Source organism: Gracilinanus agilis, chromosome 2 (assembly GCF_016433145.1).
Source record: "Gracilinanus agilis isolate LMUSP501 chromosome 2, AgileGrace, whole genome shotgun sequence".
Classification (NCBI taxonomy): domain Eukaryota; kingdom Metazoa; phylum Chordata; class Mammalia; order Didelphimorphia; family Didelphidae; genus Gracilinanus; species Gracilinanus agilis.
In genome coordinates, this window is record NC_058131.1 from 302,457,756 (window position 1) to 302,483,468 (window position 25,713).

General features: G+C 32.8%; 1 protein-coding gene across 2 annotated transcripts in view; it reads right to left on the reverse strand.

Annotated features, from left to right (window-relative positions):
* Positions 1 to 25,713, reverse strand: part of PHKB (phosphorylase kinase regulatory subunit beta) — a 231,915-nt gene that overhangs the window by 88,583 nt on the left and 117,619 nt on the right. For both annotated transcript variants that reach the window (XM_044664172.1, XM_044664174.1), the window contains exons 11-14: positions 24,806 to 24,863; positions 24,056 to 24,133; positions 22,223 to 22,381; positions 13,755 to 13,849 (exon numbers count right to left, since the gene is read on the reverse strand). In XM_044664172.1, the coding sequence (XP_044520107.1) occupies positions 13,755 to 13,849; positions 22,223 to 22,381; positions 24,056 to 24,133; positions 24,806 to 24,863 (390 nt within the window). The remainder of the gene's footprint in view (positions 1 to 13,754; positions 13,850 to 22,222; positions 22,382 to 24,055; positions 24,134 to 24,805; positions 24,864 to 25,713) is intronic.

Consider the following 25,713-nt stretch of genomic DNA (forward strand, 5'->3'; position numbering starts at 1 on the left):
AGTAATTGGGTTTCCTTCAAATATCCCAGTTAAGTTCAAGATTTAGAAATGATCTATACTTATCTCCAGAGTAAATGCAAGGAATAAGATCTTTAATCAACCACCAAGCACTTATTAAGTACCTACAATATGCCAGACCCTATTATAAACCTAGGGAAACAAACACAACAATGAAACTGTCTCCTCAAGAAATGTATATTTGGAGTGGGTTCTGAGGAAATGAGAAGACACAACACTAGAGGCTAGGAAGCTCCTTAGGGAAAGCAGAAAAGGTTTCACGAAGAAGGTGATGTTTAAGCTGAGTTTGGGAGGAAACTAGCAATTCTAATATACAAAGCAGGGAAGGGAATGCATTCCATGCCAAGCACCAGACAATACAAAGGTACACAGAATGGAAATGGAATGTTCTGTATTAAGAAGACCAGTTTGATAAGATGATAAGGTATATGATAGAGAAATGACAAATAAGAACTCTAGAAGGGAAGTCTAGGACCAGGTTGGGAAGGGCTTCAAATGCCAAACCAAAGAATATATAGATGATCCAAAGATCAATTGAGATCCAAGCCACTTCAGTTTACCAAGAGAATAGTACCTTCAGACCCACAGTTTAGAAAAATTACTCATCAATTGTGTAGAGGATGAATTAGCATCCAGATTAGAGGCAGGAAGGTCAATTTGGAGGCTACTATATTTGTCTAGGAGAGTAATAATGAAAGGAGGGATAGGATAGTGGCTGTCAGATTGAGGGAAGGAGACAGATCCAAGAGATGCTATTAAATGGAAGCTAAAAGATCTGGTAACTGCTTGAATATATTGGGGTAAATGAGTAGTTGAGGAGATTCATATGGTTATGAACTTGATATGGTAGTATCCTCCAGAAATAGTAAAATCCAAGATGAGAGATTAAGAGCAAAGACTACTTTTTTGCCTTTTTTAGTACTTAGCCAATGCCTGGCATATGTTAGGCTCTTAATAAATGGTGATTAAATGGTTAATCTAGGCCAACATCCTGTCTTTACTAATGAAGAAACTGATGTTAAGTAATTCAGCTGAGGCCACAGAATCACTAAGTAGCAGAGCAGGGGGTCGAAGTCATGCCTTCTGAGTTCATGTCCATCATGTCCATCATTCCCCACAACAAGTGTTTATCAAGCATTTATAGTATATTCTAGGCAAGATGTTAGGCATAGAAAGAGATCCCAAAGCAATCTCTGACATCAGGTAGCTCATAATCTAACAAAGGAGATAGCATGTAAAGAACATGGGCCACTTGAGAAAAGACAAGAAGGTTTGAAAAAATTGTTGAATTGAGAAGAGGGGAATAGTAAAACTCATTAGGATAAAATGAGGGCTTAGGTGAGATTATATAACAAATTTGTAACAGATTCAGCCAGCACATATTTTCTGGATTTTCTCCAGCTACAATCAATAGCAAGTAGAGATCACCTGCTTTGTACTATCCTAGACTATTGAGGCATGTGTGCATATAGATATTACATGATAAAACAAAAATATAACTTCCCATACATTTTTATTTTAATGAGTTAATTGAATTAATTAAAATGATACTACTCAAAACCTCAAATAGATCTGTTATCTCAATAAGTCAGGAATTGTCAGATCCCATGCATGCCTACTCATTTGTGAAAATGCTCATTAATGTTCTAAAACTATCACAATATCTCCATCTGATATGATAGAGATCTTCTTTCCCTTCCCCCACTATTTTAAGAGTATTAGTGGCATACTGTGGCTGTACACGTCATTCTTCATTCTTTTTTTACTTCCATTAATATTTTTTATTTTTTAGAAAAGTTAACATGGTTACATGCTTCATGCTCTTACTTTCCCCTTCACCTCCTGAATTCCCCTCCATAGCTAATGCGCATTTCCACTGGTTTTAACATGTTTCATTGATCAAGACCTATTTCCAAATTGTTGATAGTTGCACTGGAGTGTTAGTTTCGAGTCTACATCACCAATCATGTCCACCTCAACCCATCATTCTTCATTCTTGCTATGTGACCAGGCCATCGTTTCCTTAGTAATATCATTCCTTAAAGAAGTCATTTCATATTAAAGAAGGATTTCATATTGGATCTCCTGTAACACACTGGCAAATCAGAGGGTCAATGAACGAAGGAGAATTATTTGTGTTGTTACATCTTCCAAGATTTCAGAATGTTTTGATGTATGGATGGAAGAGACTTTGTTGTAAAATGGCCTTGAAAGGCTATTTTGTTCTACTGAATTAAATACTTTTTATCATCAATAAACAGCAAGCTACAGCTTTCAATTAGGATGACACTAAATATACCCAATCTAATTCCTGAATTTCACTCAACTGTTTTGAGCTGCAAGTATTTTTAATAGAGGTAATTAATTTTCACTGGCTCCAGTGCAAGATTTTAATTCATAAAAAAACCATCTCCCAAATGAGAGCACATCATTCAATCAAAAACTTCACAAGGCATTAACTGAAGAGAACCTCTGTGGAACTGTGGTAAATACAGGACCTGACTTAAATGCCATTTTTAATGCTTTGACTATTTTATTCTGTTTTATTATGCTAATCATCAGGACTCATGCTCAGCACTCAAATCTATTCACTTACTTGTAGTTAAATTTGGATTTTTGGTCTCACACACTTTCCTCCTTTTTTGCCAAGCAAATGAAGTATACATGTGTGTTTGGCAGGGAATGGAAGTTAAGGGAGTAAGGAGGAGGTTGTTTTTCCTTTAAGCAATAATTTATGCTACAGAATTCTGCTTTCCATGAAAGTTAAAATGGATCTGAGATATTTTCACTAAAGTTAAATACATGTAACATTTTCCTAAAAGCATCTGGGATTGTTAATTTTTATACTATCTGTAGATTTTGGGTTTGGGGAGAAAATAAAGAGCCAGAAGAAATTTGTATCTTCTGACCCCCCCAGGACACTTTGCATCTCTTATGATATTTTTGCTTTTTACCATATAAAAGAGTAATCTGTGACTTTCTATATCTCTCCAAAGTGTAATCTACAGAAGGAAGGGAACTATTTTTCCTTCACCTCTGTATCCCAATAACACAGTTTTAGAACTGTATCAGTTTTAGAACAGTGTTTTCAACATAGTAAACACTCAGTAAATGTTTGGTAAATGGTTAGCTAGAATAATGTTTTTGGAATCCTATTCAATGTATAAGAAAGGCAGCTAAGTAAATAAGAGAGGCAGACTTGGAATCAGGCAGAAATGGGTTCAAATGCTGCATCAGGCTCAACTTTAGCTTTGTGAAATCATTTAACCTCTCAGTGCTGTTGCAGTTCATTCTCTAAGACTGCTAGTGGCAGAATACTTAACTGAATTTCATTAGTAAAGAAAACTTCTTATTTGGAATTCCTTACTATACAGTGAAACCACAGTTATGGTTGATAAAAGATATCTCACAATGGCACAGAAGTGATCTTGGGTTCTTGAAAGCAATAAAAGCAGAGTAAAGCTCTCTCAGGTCCTACTAGGCCATAAAGGCTTTGAATACAGGCTCAGTGGTGCAATTTTTTTTTAACCACAGCAATTCTACAAAAACTATCTACCTCTAGTAATGTTGTGATGTGGTGAAAGAAGTAGCCACAATCAGTAAAATTATAGATCACTGATATATTGAGGTACATAATGATATATTAATATACAACCATAATCTTTTAAAAATATTTTAACAAAGTAAACTTCATAAACCAGAAGCCTACTTCCATTTTGTTAATATTTATTCCCTCCTTAATCCTCTAAAATTTCCATCTTCATTGCTCTAATGGAAGTCTTTCTAACTAGAGTCTAAGGATATCTATAACCTCCCATTAGTCATGAGTGCTCTGGAATATGAGGCTTCTTTGCCCTTTTATTACTCTGGATGCTAGTAAATATTTCATATCTTTTGAAATCCTTCCTACCTTTGGCTTTAATGAAACTATTCACTTAGACTCTCATCTTTGGACTATTTTTACCTTCTCTCTTATTCATATCAAATGTGACGTAAAATATATTGCATACCTAAAAGTGCTCTAGAGAGTCACTCTTTTCATTTTTCCTTCTTCCCCTAGGCTCCATACTTAACTCTTACTCTCCTTGACAGTAAAGTTTTTTTGCTCCTTTCCCTTTAGAGTATTCCTTCTAAGATTTCATTTGTCCATATTTTCAACTAGGAGTCAAATATCAATGACTCAAAGTATATATCTCTACTCATCACCTCTACCAGACCCCCTTCTTTAGACAAATGTCTGGTCTATTAAGTGTAACATCTGTGTTTGGATATAGTATGCTTAATAGTATACAATCTGATATTAAATAAGCAAATTCATATTTTAGAGCAATAATTTTTATGTGATGAAAAGAAAAGAAAATTATCTTAATATTAGAATGGAGTATGTTAATTTAGTAATTGCATTCTATTAATTAATATTTATTTCAAGAAATAATCCCCTCAAAATGTGTTTCAAAATATGAAAAAAAATCACTTGTCAGTTTCAGTTTTAATATTAAATTGTTAGTTTCAAAATCAATTGGACGAATACCTAACAAAGAAATTAGTTGTATTCTCCTAAGTAGCCATGGATTTTCTGTGTTCTGCACAGTAAAGTACTTTGAAATGAAAGTTAAATCAAACTATATATAATGCTGAATCCTTGAAATTAACTACAAGATTCTTATAAATAGATGCCCATTTCAGGATCATTTTGCCACCAGTGAACACTCAAAATACAGAATAAAATGAGTGAGAGTCATACATGCTTTTAGCTGCTTACAATTTCTACAGCAGCCACAGACTTTGAAGTATGAATGAGCCACAAATGCTGGGAACAAACAAAATCTTTGAGCTGACATTATTGCACATTAACATAGCAGAAGCACTGCAGTGTGAACAATGAAAGCCTCATTCATAGATAATCAGTGGTTACCCAGGCATTTGGATTGCCTAGGCAACAGGAAATGGTGACTTCCTATACAGTATACGGTAGTAAGGAACAGCTGGGTAAACCACTGAAAATTAAATGTTTCAATCAGGAAACCTGTTAATTTCCCTAAAACCCCATGCCTTTAGATAAGGATGCTGGAAATCTCATCTAAATGAATATGCATTACATGTCTGAAGTTTGTCTTGTCCTTGAGTTAAATAGATTTAGCTCATGAAGAAGGGGAATGAAAAGCAAATTAAATTTGTTTATAATGAACAATGATAAACATGATAAATTTTATCCAATATATATTGCCTTTATACTGTATTTTTGTTCTGGTTTTCTCAGCATACTCCATGTATCTCATATAATTATTGATATAAATAGTACTGCTAAAATTATTATATGATGATGATCTGCTATTGAGATTATAGTACAATGCAAAGCACAATGGGAAATGAATTGAGAGAAAAGCATTCTATCCCCGGCTCTCTGACATTCTAGCTAGTTATTGAACCTCACAACTTCAGTAACCAAATGGGGGTAACAATAACTGTATTACCTATTTCAGAATGCTGCTAAAAGGATCAAGTGACAAAATAAATGTGAAAGTATTTTATAGTTTTGAAATAAATATTAGCTTGTATTCTACAATGAGATTATTGAGATAGTACTGCCATTAAAGAAACTAATCCCCTATTAGGTGCTCAGGTCAAGAATGCTCTAACTGCTGTAAAGGCTGGCATTTCATAAAAATAGATTTCCAGTAACTTAGCTGGCCTGATTTTTTAAAAAAGAGAGAAAAGTCAAACTGTTTATATCAAAAAGGAAAATGGGAAAACTATAGCAATTGATGAAGAAATAAAGGAAATCACCAGAAACTATTTTGCTCAATTATATGATCATAAGATTGATGACCTAGACTAGAGGAAACAGATAAATATTTTTTAAAATAGAAAATACCCAAATTAACAAAAAGCGGGCTATTTAAATAACCCAATATCTGGAATACAAACAGAACAAGTCATAAATGAACTCCTAAGGGGGGAAGATACTCCAGAATCAGATGCATTCATAAACCAATTCTACCAAATATTAAAAAAATAATTAATTCTAATATTATATGAACTATTTGCAATAATGAGAAAAGGAAACTTTTAATTTTTTTCAATGACATAAATATGATGTTGATATTTAATTTAGGGAGAGTCAAAATAAAGAAAACTATAGACTAATGTCTCTAATGAACATTGATGCAAAATTTTTAGGTAAACTATTCCAAAAGAATATTTTGAGCAACAACATATTAGAATGACTATACACTATAGCCAGCTTGGGTTTATAACAGGAATGCATTTTTGGTTCAACACAAGGCAGACTATAAATACTAAGAATCAGGAATGCCTGCTCTCAAATTCTGCCTTCACTAACTAGTAGCTGTGTGATCCTGGACAAATCATTTAACTTCTATCTGCTTCAATCTCCAAATTTGTAAAATGAGGATAATAATATCACTTATCTCACAAGATTATAGGGAAGAATACATGATATAATATGTGATAATGATGACAATTGCTAGCATATTGAGCTTACTTGGGGTATTAAAATTTTTATCTTTTTCAATCCTCACAACCATGAAAAGCAGGTACTATTATAAACATAGTCCCTTGCCCAGGGTCAAAAAGCTAGTAAGTATATAAGGCTGGTCTGAGCTCAGGTTTTCCTTACTCCAGGCCCAGTTTTCTATTCACTATATCAGTGATGGGCAAACTATTCCCCACGAGCCAGATCCAAGCCATAGTTTGCCCATCACTGCCTTAAGCAATTCCCTAACCACTACATCTGGATGTGGGGGGCATAGGAATTAGGGAATTGCTTAAGGCAGTGATGAGCAACCTATGGCCTGGATCTGGCCAGTGGGGAATAGTTTGCCCATCATTGCACTATACCATGTAGTGCATTTTGAAAACCCTAAACACTTTATAAATGTTAGTTGAAATTGTTGTTGTTTTTGCCATATAAATCATTCTAATAATATAAATAATAAATAATATAACTATATCAGTAGATGTTGAAAAGCATTTGGAAATATGTAATATTTTTATTACAAAATTGTGGAAATTATAGGAATTAATGGACCTTTCCTCAAAATAGTAAACATCATTTTTCTAAATCCAAAAGCAAACATTGTTACGTAATGAAGAAAAGTTAGCCTTTCCAATAGGATCAGAGATAAAGCAAAGATTCCTAGTGTTACCACTACTATTTAACATAGTACTAATAACAACAGGATAAGAAAAAGAAGTTGGGGCAATAAGCATAAAAAAGACAAAGAAAAAACAAAATTATCAAATTTTTGCCAATGACATGATAGTGCACTTAGAGAACCTAAAGAGTCAATTAAAAACTAATTAACACAACAGCCAGCAAAGTTGACAATAGAAGCTCACTTAGTTTATTTATTCAGTGCTATGCTAAACTCTCAAAACAATATCTAGAAAAACAGTAATGGAATTCATATGGAGAAATAAGAGGTTAATTATCTCAAGGGAATAATAAAAAAGTGGAAAGAAAGGGAATAATAAAAGTAGATGACTTCAAACTATACTGCCAGGCAATTATGCTTAAAATGATTTGGTACTGGTTGAAAAAGAGAAAGAGAAGTCAATCAATGGAACAGATTGGGTACGCAACACAGAAAAACAAACACAGTAGCACAGTATTTGATAAATTCCAAACACCCAAGTTACAGGGGAAAGGTTCACTATTTGGCAAAAATCTGCAGAGAAAACTAGATAGTAGAAGAATAGAAATTAGGTTTAGAACACCACCTTACACCATACAACAAAAACAGAAACATGACCTAGCTATAAAAGGTCACATCATAAACAAATAAGAAGAAAGAAGAAATGACCTTTTAGATTTTTGGATAGAGAAGAGTTCCTGATTAAATAAGAGACAGAGAAGGTGACACAAGATAAAATGGATAATCTTGACTACGTAAAATGTAAAAGTAACTGGGGAGAAAATATTTTTAACAAATTTCTCTGATAAAGGTCTCATATCTACGATACAATAAGGAGCTGATTCAAATATTTAAGACAAAGAGTCATTCTCCAGTAGATGAATGGTGAAAGGATATGAAAAAGCAGTTTTCAAAGAAATCTGAGCCATCAGCAATGATACGAAAAATATCCTCTAAATTGCTAATAGAGAAATTCAAATTTAAAAAGTTTAAGATTCTATCTTAAATCTATCAGACTGGCAAAGATAAAAGAGGAAAATGATAAAAGTTGAAAAGGCTGTGGAAAAACAGGCATACTAGTGCACTGTTCATAGACATGTGAATTAGTTCAGTCATTCTGGAAAACAATCTGGAACTTTGTCCACAAATTATTAACCGTGCATACCCTAGGACCTAGCTATACCACCACTAGAGAAATACTACCAAAGAAACTGAAAAAGAGGAAAAATTTACAAAGATTTATAGCACCTCTTTTAATGATAGATCAATATTGGCAATTGAGGGGATCTTCTCCTTTTGAGGAATGATAAATTATGGAATAAGAATATAATGGCATATTATTATACCTGAAAAAATAATGAAATGGGCAATTTCAGAGGAAACTAGGAAGACATCTATGAACTGATGCAGAATTAAGATTGTAAAAAGAGAATTATTTATACATTGAAAATCTGGGGAAAAACCCAACTTTGAAAATTCAGATCAAAGCAATGATAAAACATGAATGGGGGCAGCTAGGTAGCTCAGTGGATTGAGAGCCAGGCCTAGAGACGGGAGGTCCTGGGTTCAAATCTGACCTTAGACACTTCCCAGCTGTGTGACCCTAGGAAAGTCACTTGACCCCCATTGCCTACCCTTACCACTCTTCTGCCTTGGAGCCAATACACACAGTATTGACTCCAAGATGGAAGGTAAGGGTTTAAAAAAAAAACCCAACTACATGAATCTAAAAAAATTAAAAATGAAACATGGTGGCTATAGCAGGATATTAATCAGGTCTTCCTGATTCCAAACCAACACATTATATAATGCTTTACTCTTCCTACTATGCCTCCAATCACAGGGGCAAAGTATACTGATGGTAATAGTGACCTTCACAGGGATAATGAGTTTCCTGATAATAAGATTTCCTTGGGTCATAATGGAATTCATTTCAAAGAGGTACAATTAGTTGGAAATGAAGGGACATCCCATGACATCTAAACTCCAGGAGTACAGATCAGAAGAGAAATGGGGACTGGATACATAGATTTCTAGACTTACACAAACATATGTACACACATGCACACTAAGTATTTGATAAATCCTACTGATGACCGACATAACTTTATGCAGCTGCCAAATGAAAAAAAAAGTGCTACCTTTCACCTAAGCACTTGAAGGAGCCTCTAGCAATGCACATTGCAACGCCTCTACAATTAAGAATTTCTTAGTAGCTAGTAAAGCCAAAATTCATCACTATTAGCCAGTGTGGTTATGACCCTTTCCCAGATTAGCTAGAATGGTCCTCAGATGAAAGCCATTCAGTTTATCACCAGGCTTAAACTCAAATCCTTTCTAGCTTGGTAAAATCAGAGTTTATATTCTGCTTACACAAAGTCTGAGAACCCAGAGTTACCTACACATCACAAAGTACTGGAGGAGGCTTTTTGAGGAACCTTTTTATATCATCTCGAAAACAAGTGCTTTAGAGCACCTCTTGTCATGAAAGTGTTAATGAAACTTCTAAAATGGCTTAATTGGTTCCTAAGGAATAATTTATGTACTTGGAGAATCTAGTTTATTACTTTATCATCTTCAAGTGGCCTTAAAATAGGAAGGTAGAATACAGAGGGAGGTATTATCTTAGATGTTGCCTAAACAATAAATAAGTGGATTTGTCTCCAGTCTGTTTTCTTTTCAAATATCTCTTGTATATACATTAGGAAATAATTTCAGTAAATGTTTCACTTAGCTCATTTTTATCTGTGAGATTTTAAGGATGCTCCTTCAACAAGTCACATAAGGTTCCTCCCACTCCCTATCTCCAAAAATTCCAATTTCTGGGAATTGTTTTCAGGACTAATTTTTATCACCTAGAACAGAAGTGTCAAACACATACTGTATGTGGCCCACAACACTCCTAAGGGTGGCCCCAAAGGATTCAAATATAATTGGGAAATACTTAACAAAATACATAAAAATACAATAAAGTACAGACAATATCACAATTTAAAATTAAGCCAATATATAGCCTCCAGGCATACTTATTTATGGGTTAGTGGCCCCATTTCTACTTGAGTTTGATATCACTGATCTCCTTCCTAGTTTGAGAGAGAACACATAGTAAAGAATAATTAAGGGTTTATGACATGAAATTTTACCCAATACAGTATTAGCCATAAAATATAGCACTTAGGAAATATTAGTTGGTTCATGGACTATGAGATTAGAGATAGTCATCACTTTGCTTATACCCCATTTATGAATTTAGTGTATATTATTTTGCTATTATTATATGGTATTTATCTATGTAGATTCTGAATTCCATAAGGACAAGGATTATTCCTAATAATCTCTTCCAACACATAGTACAGTATATATTACTATATATTGTATATATACATAGTAGATGCATATAGTAGGTACTACTCAATAAATGCTTTCTTAGTTGAATGGAATTAATTCACCTTAGCAAATGAATACACTTCAGTCTGTAAAGTGATTCTCTATAAAAAATAATCAGATTTGCGACAGCTAGGTAGCTCAGTGGATAGAGAGCCAAACCTGGAGATAAGAATCCTCGCTTCAAGCTATGTAACCCTGGACAAGACACTTAACCCTAATTGCCTAGCCCTTACTGCTTTTCTGCCTTGGAACCAATATTTCCTATGGATTCTAAGACAGAAGTAAGGATGTTTTAAAAAATTAATCAAACTTTTCTTTTGCTTTGCCTTACAAACTGGAGGGGAAAGAGGTAAAGCAGTATTACAATTAAAATGGAATTTTATGTAGTGAGCTTTGGGAATGGTAACATTCATTCCCCAATTGTTAAGGATTTCAAATGCAAATGAGTCATGGGAAGTTGATTCTTGGCTTCCCACTAATTTAATATCATCTCTTTACTTTGACACTATAAGGGTTAAAATAGGGGTTTTGACAAAATAAGAGAGCAGCTTTTAATAATTTAAGTTTTAATGAGAATATAATAGAGTTGTAAATTAATATTATCCCTTTAGGCCAGAGAAAAGAAAACTTCTAGCAGCTTTAAATAATTAAGAATTTAGTTTGATTAAAATAGAAATAGTAAAAGAATATAGTAAAATGAATATAATAAAGGAGAGAAATATAGGAAAGAGGTAGAGAAAGAAAATTTCCCAATGTCTATACTAGTTATCCTATAACTACCTATAATTACTACCTAAAACTGCCTATTTCTACCTATAACTAACAATCATCCCACAAAGTTCAAATCTAATCCAGTCCAATCAAAACCAACCCAATCAGTGTTTAATCCAACCCCAATTAGATCTGTCAGTGAAGACCAGCCACCTCCCAAAAAGTACCAAAGGCCCAAAAGCCCCTCTAAAGGCTAAAGCCAAAAAGCCCTCTCAGTAAGTTCAGGCCTGCCTTTATATTCCAGAAACTAAACATCAACAACCAACCCAACTCAAGACCAGCAAGCAACTTCCCTAAAACTGCTAGCCAGCCCTAACTGTCAGCAACTGATTCCCTCTTCTCTCCTTTTTCTACCACACTTCCTGTCTCTTTGGTTTCTACTTTCTGTCACTGTGAGCTGGTTAATCCCTACACATTTCTATGGTAAGAGGACCTCCGGGTCCCCCATTAAATTAAAAAAGGGATAAAGAATTCCTTTTTACAACACTTTAAATGCCAGAAAATTGTTGCGGAGCTAGCAGAATACTGGCTTCAAATCGCCTTTATTTTAAATTTGACCCTCCTTTATTTTACCATCAATGTTACCGCACCTCCAAGGATTCATGTAAAAAAAAAAATTCTATTCCTTCTTCTAAAAAACTGGTTGGAAATATTCTTTAGGTATAAGGCAAATGGGATTAAGTGACTCAGGTCATATAGCTAGTAAGTGTCTGTGGTCAGTTTTGAACTCAAGGAGATGTCTTCCTGATTACAGTCCTAGTACTGTATTGACAGCACTAAGTACCTAGCCTGATCTATGTGTTTACTCTGTCCATTATTAAAAGGGATGGAAGGAGGCGAGAAAGAAAACAAAGTTAGTTTGGCATAGTGCAATCTTGATGAAGCTATGTTAACTAGTATTGGTTACTGATTTCCTTTCTAAGTGTTCACAAGCTACAATTTAAATGCTTTCAAATTTTGTCTTTTTTTAATTTGGAAAAGCAGTACATTTGGCTTCTTCTTGTGGCAAATTTCTTCTTTGCCTGTAATCATGAGATACTTTTCAAATTCTCTAAGCTTAGTAGGAAGTTATTCTCACATGTTACTATGTGAATTTTCAAGTTAATGGGAAAACAAAATGCTTTTACAAATGCATTAAATATTAAGTATTATTTTATCAATGTTTATCAGTAAGAATGATGTTGATGTCATCAACATCATTCCTATTGATAAACATTGATATTATCAACATCAATCTTATTCATCCAAAAATGCTTATTTTGTTGAACCAACAGTCTGAATCCAAAGAAGCTAAACTTTAAAACATTTAAAACATTTTTGGAAAAAATCACGTCACTTGTTACCAGTAACAAAGCCTCCAACTGTCATTCTAGAGTTTTACAGAAAAAATGTCTTTGAAAGAAGAAGGAAAAAAGATTTAGCCTTCTGTAAATATCTACTCTAATAAATAAATAAATAAATATCTACTTTAAATAAAGTAGCCGAGGTTTTTTAAAAAGGCAACATAACTGACTAGAACAAAACGTATGGTAACTAACTGTACTGGGCCTTGCTCATGTCTTGCACATTTAGAAACTGAATATATGTATGCCAAACAAATAATTAAATTAACATCTTAAAGAAATGAATGTTTAATGGTGCTTTGTATGTACATATATGTGTATGTAAACATATGTCTATATATACATTCAAAATACATGGAATAATTCAGTTTAATACGCATATTTTCTTTTAAGTGGTGATGTTTTCCTCCTTAAGTGAATTTCGACTGCTTTGAATCCTAGTCACATATTCAGGTTTATTCCCTTTCTCTCTTCAGGCAGTTTCCACAATCCATAAAGTTTTCATTTTAAATGTACTCATTACTGATACCATTTGATACTTCAGAGTTTGGCCAAGTCAACATCAATCTTATTCATCCAAAAATGCTTATTTTGTTGAACCAACAGTCTGAATCCAAAGAAGCTAAACTTTAAAACATTTTTGGAAAAAATCATGTCACTTGTTACCAGTAACAAAGCCTCCAACTGTCATTCTAGAGTTTTACAGAAAAAATGTCTTTGAAAGAAGAAGGAAAAAAGATTTAGCCTTCTGTAAGGTAACAGTAAATGGGAGATGTAAAGCAGCCTTATCTCTCCATAAAGGGCCTTTTGTATATGGTCTGAGAAGTCTGTACATTATTATATATCTTGGTTCCCTCATTGTTTGGCAAAAGCTCATTGATCTAAGTAGAACTTAACTTAAAGGATGAGAAATCATATTGTTTCTTAAGAAGATACAATGCTTTTTATGATTTAAGAAAAACAAAAATCCTTCAGATGATCTCAAGAGACTCTACCGAAAGGAATCTTTTGCTGTATTACTTGACCTAGTGTCATAATGACATAATAAATGACAAATGACATAATAAAATGTTATTACCTGATTAGAGAATCTCATGCTAATATTCCGCTGATCCTGTAGAGGGATATACCTCTGGATTGGGTCAATGTCTTTTGGACTTATTAGGTCATCAGCTGAAAATGAAGAAAAGAAATGATCCTATCAACCTGATTCTTATATTTCAGTGGTGCATCATGTACTATTCACATCTTATTTTTGATGACCTATAGGAAAAATGTACCTTCTATCATATATCTTTATAACAACAATACTCTCTCCCCCTCTCTTCCCAGACTTGACCCAAGTTTTAAAGAACAAAAGTGAGATGACTCAGTCATGATAAAAATATTAAAGGCACAAATAAACTAGCTAGGATAGTTTAAAGATTATTTATGTATATTAGTACATGTTATGTGAGTAGGTTTTCATAGCACTGTATAATGGAAAGAGTGGCTGATCTTGAAACAAGGAAGACTTAGAGTCAAGTCCAACCTCTAATTACATACTGACTATATGATCCTGGACTGTCACTTAATATCTTAGTTAAGTCACTTACCATTTCTATTTATAATCCTATAAATTGCAGAGGTGTGAATCTGCATTAGTAGGAGTTTATCACTAGAGATTTCTCTATAATAACAAAATCACAAGTCTAATCCCTCTTCCTATCCCACAAACTGAGAACTAGAAGAGATCAATTAACCCCTTTGATTTTAAAATGAGAACAATGAGTTGCCAATGTTAACAAAGGTAGTTTCTGAGGCAAAATTTGAAAGCAGGGTTTCTTTAGACAGTAACATGCTACCTTTCTGTTCCTTCAACACTATTTTGATAGTCAAAGGATTGGATATACTAATGAGTAAAATGGAGGAAATCATTGACCATCTGAACTAACAAACAAAAAAGAAAGAAGAAAAAAAGTAACTTACCTTCCCATCTTAATAAACAGTTCAATCATAAAGACATTTGAAGTTACCTGAGTAGGAGTTATACTTAATGTAATTACAGAACTGAAGCTACAGAGCATAATATTAACTTGCCAAATTGCTGAACTGAAGAATATTTTAAAATTGCATTTTCATCATAAAATCCTTAAAAGTACTGAAAACCCTATCTTTTCTTAAGAAAAAAAATCAATGCATTTGATTTTCTCGTTCTTTTTCAAGTGCATGTAACCTCAATTACAGGGAATTGTAGGGGGCAAAGATGTCATGAAATGAAATCTGATAGTGATTTGCAGGTATTTACAACACTTTAGCCTCTTGGGATTTTTTAGTGCTGAACTTACTCCTTTTGGGAGAGGGAAGAATAAAGTTTAATATAATTTTCATTTGCTGCTAAACATAATTCCTAAACACAAAAAGGCTCTAAAATTCCAACGATAATAGGGATTATAATTTTTAGAATGCTAAATGTATTTATGTACTAGCTTCTTGGGACCATAAGCTGCTGGTGTTTATAGTTTGCAAAGGCAGTTTTAAAATGGCATATATACACTGGGTGATTAAAAAGTACTAATCAGTAAAGAAGAAGAGATTTGAGACAATTGGCACAGAAAGACCAATTTAACCGTTTAAAAAGGATGGTGTGGTAATTTCAAACTACTAGAGCACTTTAGCTGATGTACTTGGAATTATGAGATGTACTTGCTCAACTTCCACAAGTCATACTAAATGGATTCATCAGTCACAATGGGAAATATTTTCCATTGAGAATTAGAGCAGAAATTCACAGCCATACACAATTAAAAACAACTCATGCATAGTTGTGCATTTTCAGTTTACCTGAAATCTTTTCACAATGGAAATATGATTTTTCATTTAATATGCAACTTCCACCATTGGAATACTGAACAGAGAACCAAATGGCTTGCTCCAAATGATATCAGAATACAAACTCTATGAATTTCATTTGAATATAGTAACCAAAATATTTGCATAACTGTTTGTTTGAATATACAGTGATAAAAATCTGACAAATATAATAGGTAATCAAAGACAGAGCTAATGAAAGTACTGATAAAATTGTGTGAGGCTGTGTAAATCTTTGTATAGTATATTTATCCCCTGGGTGGCATAACTGGGGATGATTCTCTGTTGGCAAAATTAAAGGCACCCAATCATTAATTGTTTTTAGGACACAAGAAATTTCTCAGGTAGAACTAATGTTCAACAGAAAGAATGAAAAATTCACAAAAAGGAGGAAAGCTGAATTTAAAAAGTATATTCAGACAGGCTTCACTATTTAAAACTGTTAGTTGATCAGAGTATTTTCTTTTCTTTGAAAAAAAATCAGGTGACAAGCATTTATTAAACTCTTACTCTGTGTTAGACACCATGTCAAGCACAAGATACACAAAGAAAGGTAGAAATACTATCTCTGCCCACAAGGGGCTCACACTTGAGTAGGGGAAAAAACATATAAATAACAACAAAATAAAGAGTGATTTAAAATATTTGATGTTTATCTTAGATTTATTTCTATGTATAAATGTACTTTCCCCTTTTTACAAGTTTGAGAGAAAGGGTCAGCTTTTTCAAGTCCCCTGAGGAAAGTCTTATTTTTATTTGAAACTCTCACTGAACAACAAGATTTAGAGTTGGAAAAGATGCTAGAGATCAGTTAGTTCTACCCTTTCATTTTATAGATGAAGAAACTGAGTCCTAAAGAGAAGAAATGACCTGCTCAAGACCATGTAGCCAATATGTTGCACTTGGATTCAGAACCAAGTCATATGACTAAAAACCTACTCTTTTCACCCCCTTCAATTCTTTAATACATTAAGAAATAATCAAAGAACAACACTAATGGAAATGTTTAACTAATCTGTGTGTTAGTTCTTTAATGAAATAAGTAGGGTTTATTTTGTTTTGTTTTATTAAATGATTATGGTGGAGGTGGAGGTTTAAATAAAACTTCTTAATACTAATAAATTCAGTTAATTATGAAGTAAACTAAGTGAAAAAACATCCCAAATTATTCGTTTAGGGTGCACTTAAGTCACTTGTAATCACTCTATTCCCACAAAACAGATAATGAGATTGCTTAAAAATCAATACCTTTTGTTTTACAATTCTGGAAATAAAACAACTAGTAAATCTCTCTAAGAGGCAATAGTCCAGCAATAAACCTTTTCCTTTCTTGTATTCATATTTTATTTAACTGATTAGTGACTTAAAACCTATAAGAAATAGTCATAATGAATTCTGTTCAAAGTTAGCAAACCATTATAGATCAAAGGTCTCCATTTCTTAGGTACTGCTGGACATAACTAGTAATATTATGGTAACTGTTTCTAGCACCCAAAAATTGATATCCTACATCTGGGTAGTCTTACCAACACTCAGTGGAGTTTGGTTCAGGTCTATTGGAGAAGCTAAATAAACTGCATACTTTTATGTGGCAAACATTCTCCTTGGATATTATGAAGGCATGAAATAATACCTGTACTATCTAATATTATAAACACAAAAATTATGAGTGACCAACTCAGAATAATAATCCCTTTGTAATGTAACATAAACATTTTATGGAGTAAACGGGAGAAGATAAGAAGATAACTATCCTATGATGCAGTTGGTTGTCATCCTTCCTACTTGAAGAAGACCAAAGTGACATTACTGGTGACATCTTTTGACTCATGCATAAACTGGATTTAAGTGTGGCAGATTTGCACAAAGTTCTGGGCTTCACTCTCTCTGCCAGTCCAATGGTAAGACAAAAGTCGAGACCACTGGTATGGCTGGGGATGCAGTGGATGACTTCGGTTTCTTTGATGTCTAATCAAAACTCTAAGCACTCCACAGCACCTGCTTCTGTCACCTTCATGATCACTGGAGCAAATTATTCTCATTTTCCCCTTTTGCTAGGTGAAATCTTCACATGCCTGAGGCAGGCACCCCACAAAAGATTTGAGACTTTTTGGTTACCTTCAGCCTGCTTTAGCTCAACTGCCAAAATGGTTTACTGAATTGTGGTAGCTGAATGCAATAGCTTCTTGGTGAGAGTTGGGTGACAGACACCAAAAGGGAGTGAGCAGCCTTGAAAAGGGCTCAGTAAACACTTACACTACAGGTACTAGTCTTCCCTGAACATCCCATATACCCAATACTGCAGTAGTAGTAGTAAATAAATCAAATGAAAATTGAAGTATCAGCTATTTAAAGCTACAACACAGTCAGTGACCTTTTATAATTAAAATGTGAGTTTACCATTTTATACCATTGTTTTTATGAGAAAATATGTTCTAAGCTCCAAAAAATGATTCAGAAAGAGTTTTAACAAAAACCATTAATAAAACCAGCACTTGTTGCTTATTTTTTTTAACTTTTCAAAGCACTTTCATTCATTTACTCTATTGCAACAAATGTTTATATGCATCTACTATGTGCCCAATTAATATGTGGGAAACTGGAGGCACTTCCTTAATAGAAAAATCTATTTGTGAAAAAAAAACATGAAAAAAATCTTTATTAAATCTCTATACAAAAGAAACATTTATCAAGTACCTAGGTGCAGTCAAGTAGAGTAGAGAGGTAGTTGGTCTTAAAGTCAAGAAGACCCAGGTTCAAGTCATTCCCCTCTGACAAATTCTCCCTCCTTGCCTCTGCCTCCTGGTTTCCCTGGACCCTTTGAAGTTTCAATTCAAGTCCCATCCTCTTTAAGAAGCCTTTATTAGAATTTAATATGAGTGCTTTTCCTCTGAGATTATCTCTAGTTCATCTTGGACATATCTTGTTTGGACGTAGTTATTTGTGTGTGAACTCCTTGATATCAGAGATCGCTTTTGCCTTTCTTTATATACCCAGAGTAAAGAACAGTGTTAGCTACAAAGTAGGCACTTAATAAATAATTGTTGACTTGAACTCAAGGTCAAGTGCAAAATCCACTCATTATATTGTACAAAGACAACAATGAAGATTTTGAAAAAGATAGAAATGTTCTGTTTAATGACAAGTTAACTAGAAAATTCAAATAACTAAAATCTGCTCTTCCCCAGGCATTCTGGTTTTGAACTTTTATTATATATAAAAGGGAGAAAGTATATTGTTGGAATGAATATATGTTTGTGTGTGTGTGTTTATCCGCAGCTGTTATTATAAAATAATAAAAGAAACTTAGAAAGATTAATGTCTCTATACTAAATTTCTATAATAATTAGTTCAGTGCTTAGCATGGTGTCTGGTATATAGCAAGAATTTATAAATGCTTATTGATTGATTGAAGTGGCTTAATATTTTTTATTTTTTCATGAAGAGAAAAAATTGAAAGTTATGATTTTGTTGGTGGTGTAGTAGTACTACTAGTGTAGAAACTCCCTCCACCAATACAGACTGAGTAATTTGTCTATAATCTATAATTTTAGAAAGTTGCTTAGGTTGCACTGAGAGGTTAATTAATTAATTCTAGAAAGTCCTTGATGAATAAAATGTTTCAAAATCTAAGTTCTTGCTTAGATTTATATAGTATAATGAGCATAATTTATTCTTCAGTGACTAAGGGTTGTGCAGTGTTAAGGGTCAAAGTTCTGAACATAAATTCTCTCTTTCAGAGCTATGGAAGGTTATAAGAAATGGTAATGGACATGCATTGATCACAGAATATATACAGGAAGTCAGTTTGTGTCTAAATAATATTCCAGTATATTTTATTTACATTTGCTTCTCCTTCTTAAAAGTTTAAAGAAGTAAAATCCTAGGTTCAAATTTTACCTCAAACACTTCCTAACTGTGGTTACCATAGGCAAAGCACTTAACTCCAAATCCCTAGCCCTTACTGCTCTGCATTGGGTCAATTCTAAGACAGAGGATGAGGGTTTAAAAAAATAGAGTGATGGCAACTTGAAAAGATGAGGACGGTTTCACAAGACATTAGAGAATACTGAAGATTTGTTAACACAGGACATGAGATGAGAGAGAAGGAAAAATCAAAGATAAGTCCACCTATAGCTCAGAAGTACCTGATATAGAGTAAGAACTTAAGAAATGCTTGTTTACTATCGATCTGGAAGAAAGAAAGGATGATGGCAAGATTAACAGAAATAGTAGAGTAAAAAGAAAAAGGTTTAGAGGTGTAATAACAGGCCTGATTTTGGACATAACGAATTTGAAGTACCAGTGGGTCTTCCAAGCAGATATGTCAGAGAAACAGTTGGAGATACATGCTTTGAGTTCTAAAGAGATATCAAGATGAAGAAACATATTTGGGAATAATTGCCTAAAGGTGATATTGTAGAGAGCATGAAAGTAATGTAGAGGATGAAGAGTCAGTGAAAGAGAAAGAGCAATTAAAAAGGGAGAAAGAATCAAAAGTGTGGTGAGTGTCTACAGGACATGCTGAGGTGAAGACATCAAATGCATGGGCATTTAACCAGTACCCCAAAATGCAAGGAGATCAAGGAGAGTAAGACTGAAGAAGGCCTTTGGATCTGATGATCAGGAAGTCATTGTTAACACATATAAGAGCATCCCCAATAGAGAAATGGTCAAAAAACATGAATGAAAAGTTTTAAAAAGAATTGCTAAGTATTATTAACCATGTGTAGTTTTATTATTTAATTTATTAAATATAAAATACATATTTGTGACTAAATGTTAATGAAAATACTGCCAATTAGCTATCAACAACAGAAACACTTACTGAATGTCTTGTATGTCAAATTCTGTCACCTAGACAATTGGAAAGTGAGGAATTTGGAGTAAAGTATCTCTAAAATATTTAGCTCTAAATTATGATCATTTCATATTTACTCTCATGCAAAATATATCTCCCTGAATTTCAAATCCTAACACACAAAACTAAAATTACAATAAATTTTTATTAAATCTTGCGACTCCTGTGCCGGTTTTATTTCTCATTAAAATTTTTAAAGTTTAATTTGGTTATTTAAGGATGAACTGTATTGTTTCGAAAAGTATCACTCAATTTCACTCAGAAACTAGGATTAGAGAGAGCTCTTTTCTTTCCAGATGGCAAATTTCCTATCTTTCTATAACTGAATTTAGTATGATGCAGGAAGTGTCGTCCAAGAAATTTATAATGTAAATTCTAAACCCTGACTTCCAGTTGTGAGCACTTGACTCCTATGTAAACGTTCTAATGCTGTTATTTATATTTAGCAGTATATGAAGAGTTGGTTGTAAAATGGTCAACAGTGTTAAATGCTACTCACCTTTATTTTGTTGACACTGTTAAATACTATAAAACCAAACTTCAAGCAACTTCAAACATCAAATGATTGAACTCTTAAGTAACAAGGCTTTAGTGTGATAATTTCACTGAGATGACAGTTGCAATCTAATTACAACTACATTTTTCATGTTTGCATTTTTTCAAATACATCATTTCATGTATAACATTTTTGTTAGCTTTGCTGCTACACTAAGTAAAAAGAAATGATATCAATAATATTGTCTTTTGTCTGCAACCTGTCCTGTTCCATGAAGAATAATTGCAGAGAATTTTTCCAATGGGCCTTTCATTAGCATTATGTAAATATATCAGCTCCTAAAAACTACAGCCAACAAAGAACAGAATGTAAAGCATTAACTCAATTTGTTCTGCATTAGTGGCTTCATGTCAGGTTTTCCTTAAATATTATTTTCCACACATTTATGTAATGTTGAAACTGAAAACCTGGGCTTTGAAATATATTTCCCTAATGGAATGTAAAGAAGAAACTGAAGGCCATTAGTCTTAGAGTAAAAACAAATCTAGCATTTATATCCTAATGGTGGAGAACAGAGACAATAATAGTATTTCACAGGGTAAGCAGTTGTACAAGTTGTACAATTCAGTATGATGCCTCCAATTAGCTTTTCTCATCATTTGTCATTTTCTACAAAGGCATTTCATCTACAAAAATGATAGCCCTTTTGGTAAAAGCACTAAGAACCATTGTAATTTTTCAACAAGTTGCAATATAATAAGATGGAAATCCAACAAATAGCTTTTTCTGTTCACCAAACTATCCTTCATTCGCATATGCCCCAAGAATTCTGATCAGTTTCTTTGATTCTTAAGAACTCTACACAACAATTTTTCACAGAATTCCAAGTGATAGATCCATTAGCCTTTCAACTACTGAGAGAACTGCCATGGTGAATGTTATCAATAAGTATTTGTCATTCAGTTTTTTGGTTCTCTTTTGATCTGGGAATCATTTGAATAAATGATGACTAAACCCATGGGAGCTACTAAGAGCACTAGAAGGAAACTATAGAGAGGAAAAAAAGAAAAAGCCCAAGACAATGTTTTGGAAGAAGAGGTAGGGCGAACCCATATAGTTAAGAACTTTATCTGGATGAAGATCTAGCGAAAGAGGCTGAGAAGGAATAGTCCAAACACAAGTGAGATTAGTGCCATGAAAAATCAAAAGAGGAGAGAATATTTAATAAGAGAATATTATAAACAGTATATAGGAAAATTTTTGATAAAGAATATGAAAGATATAAATCTTAAATAATAAAAAGAAATAGTATTCATCTTTCTTTGCCTTTTTTACTTACCTAGAAGTTTTGCAATGACATAAAGGGCTTGTCCCCAAAGGAAAAATTTTCCATCACGCCCACAGTTGCTAGGAAATCTCTTCTGACTACCAGGATTTTTCTTCTCAGCTTCCACAAAGTCAGCTGGCACATAATAATATTTCGGAACAACAGGATACCCTGCAGAGTTTAAAAATAAATCGTCCAATAAAATTAGTTTCCTTCCTTGCCATTCAATCTTTATAAAATTGAAATGGTTTTTAGAAGGGGGAGGGCTAAAAGGTAGTATATATGAAAGCCAAAACTCAATATGCTTAAAGACTGTCCACAAGCTGGCTTTAGTCTAAAAGACACATTACAAAATACAGGAAAAAAAAAGTTAACTGAATACTCAAATAACACATATGCTGCATATACAATTCCTTACCAAGCAATATGAGGATAATCTCTTTTAACACTTTTTAATTTTAACAACTACACATAGAATAACAAGTATGAATACTTAGAGGGAAGGAAAATACTATTTCAAATAGAATTAGTCCAGAAAACCTTCACAAGTGAGATCCTTTCCTATCTTAAATGAAGAATTATAACTGAATTTCTCAGAAAACAAATTCCCATTTAAACTTTAAGCCTATTACCTACCACTCAGTATTATGGAAGAGAAAAAAAACAACTTCACTTGAGGCTAAATAGACTAGAACTTTAAAAAGTCTTTTTTTCTAAAGTGCCTTTACCTAAAAGCATAAAAATCATTACTTTAAATGAAGGATCTATAGATCTTACATGAAAAAAGATCATGATATTTGTAGGGAGCTTTAAAGGTGTTATAAGTATGTATCAAGAATTTAATTATTCTGAGATTGCATACACTTCAAGATATGCCTAAAATCGCATGCCTCCATTTTTACATTAAATCCTATGTCATCAAGGACATCTCAGATCTTTTACTAATATACACATCTATAACATTAATCAATTAGGACATTGGGGGATTCATTGTGTAATAAACAAAACCAATGAACTTTCTATAAATTTCTAAACCTGATTTAAGAAACTACAAATATTATACTTATTTATTTAAATAATACATTAAATAAAACTATCATGTTGGATAAATGATAATTTTGAACATAAGGACTGAAGATATCACTGCATTAAAAATCACATGAATACTTTTTAAGGCATATCAAATAGTTTGTTGTAGTTTAAAGGAGTTAGAGGGGAGTCTCCCAAAAAACCAACTTCACTGCTTTCTAATAATACCTTGTTTTTGAACAAAAAAATGAAACCACATAGGGTGAAAATCCACTATGAAGTTTTTGGTGATAGAAAAAATAAGACTAATTTCAAAGAGTAAAGAGTGATCACCATAAAAATATATTCAAAGTAATATTCTTTGACAATTACCCAGTATGAGCTTCAAATAGCTGAAAGTATGAGAGTATGCATATAGCTTGACCAAAAGGTGATTTCCTTTAAATGGGCCTACACTGATTTCAAGGGGTTAATTTTTGGCCAAAAAGAACATTAAAAACATAACTTATTCAGAGAGGATAACTAATAAATATACAACGAGCCAACAAAACATAAAGGATCCCAGACTTTTAGGATTATGAGTTGGTAATTCTCTGAGACTACTCTTAACTACTAAGGTTTAACTCCATTCTTCTTAGGGTAAAAAAAAAATGATAAAGGAAATGAAATAGAAGAGTCATGAGTACTGTAGGTTTTTTCATTTCAAGTTCCTTCATTAGCTATGTGCAAGCCAGCATATACTTTATCACATTATTAATATACTTAAAAAAGATTTTGGTAAAACTTGAATATCTCAAAAAGAAAATTAAGTTGTACCTTCTGTTGTCTGATGAAGGACTGGAGTCAAAAGATCTTGGTATTCCTTTACTTGTGTAGGATTTCCTCTAAAAACTCCTGAAGGATAAAATTACATGATATCTACATTTAAATAAATATCAATCCAACTTGATACAATTAGTGACAGTTATGATATTTTTCCCCAATGGAAAAATTCTAAGTAAACAGTCAAAGTACAGGCTTAAAATTGAAACTATAAATACTGAATGGTGTTAAAAAAATAAAATTGTTTCAGAAAATCACTTGAACTTCTTAAGATTTAAAAAGGGAATTTTCATGCTTTAAAACTTTACTGCATTTTATATTATGGATCTTAACACTATACACATTACAAAGAATATTGGCAAGTAATAGTAAAGTTAAAAAATACTCATTAAAATATTTTTTTAAGTATTAAGGACCAAAGATGGCCCTGGATAGGAGTTGAGAAAATGTATCTTTCTCGAATCTTTGCAGATCAGGAGTATTATAGTTGTAGAATATTATATATGTTATAAAACATGGTTGATTTGGCTGAACTGCTCCCCATTCCACTTTTAATCTTTGTTCTAAATCATTATTCACTGAGTAGAGGAACTGAAGAATTGAGAAGTAAAGATGACATAAAAACAAATAAGATAAAAAATATCTTGTAGTTAACAAAATTTTGTTAGGGCCAGAAGGCCATGTTTCATTGCATTTTTCTTACATGTCAATTATATATGCTATAGATTAAAAATAATCACTTACCATCAATCATCATGTAAAGGAAAAAAATTGGAAATTCACATTCAATGCCATCAAAGAGCTAAAAAAGAATAATTCACTGTTTTAATTGCCATAATTTTCCAACATAGTTGTTTGTAGTAAAATATAATTTTTCATGCACATAAATACATATTCACTCATTAATGAATTCTGAAATTAGACCAATTTTAGCTGAGACATTTTAATTAAAAATTATTTTTATAAGTTTGAAATTCAAAATGAGTACTTTTAGTCAGCACCAGAAATATCTGAAATTGGAGTACGAAAAAGGTTTTTAAAAGATAAATGGAAAATTTAACAAATATTAAATATCAAAAAAGAAAATGCCAAAATTTCTTTGAATATAGTCAAACTGTAGCCAGCTGTGAAATTAAATAAAATGATAAATAACTTGTCAACTTGTTCTGCAAAATTCAGTGCATACTGATTTTTTCCAACATTGTTAATTTAATTGCTAAACAAATCAGGATGATAAAATGTTGCTTGGACATTTTTCTCAATGATCTGCACTGATGAGGAGAAAAAGAAAGCTGACTCTATCCTGCATTCAATCACTTTCCAGGCTACTAAAACAAACTCCTAACCATCCTTCACTCTTAAGTCCCCATCTTTTTTTTTTCTTTCTTTCTTTTTTTTTTCCAGGAGCTTTGGTCTTCTCAAACTGGGTTAGTGAGGATCATTAGTGAAAAAATGAATTGGATAACACAGAAGAAAAAGCTGAATAAGATTCACAGAAAGGATACACAAAGGTATGTACTTCACCTCAAGGAAAGAACACACACACACACACACATATATATATATATATATATATATATATATATATATATATATATATATATATATATATATATATATATATATATATATATATATATATATCTGAGGCA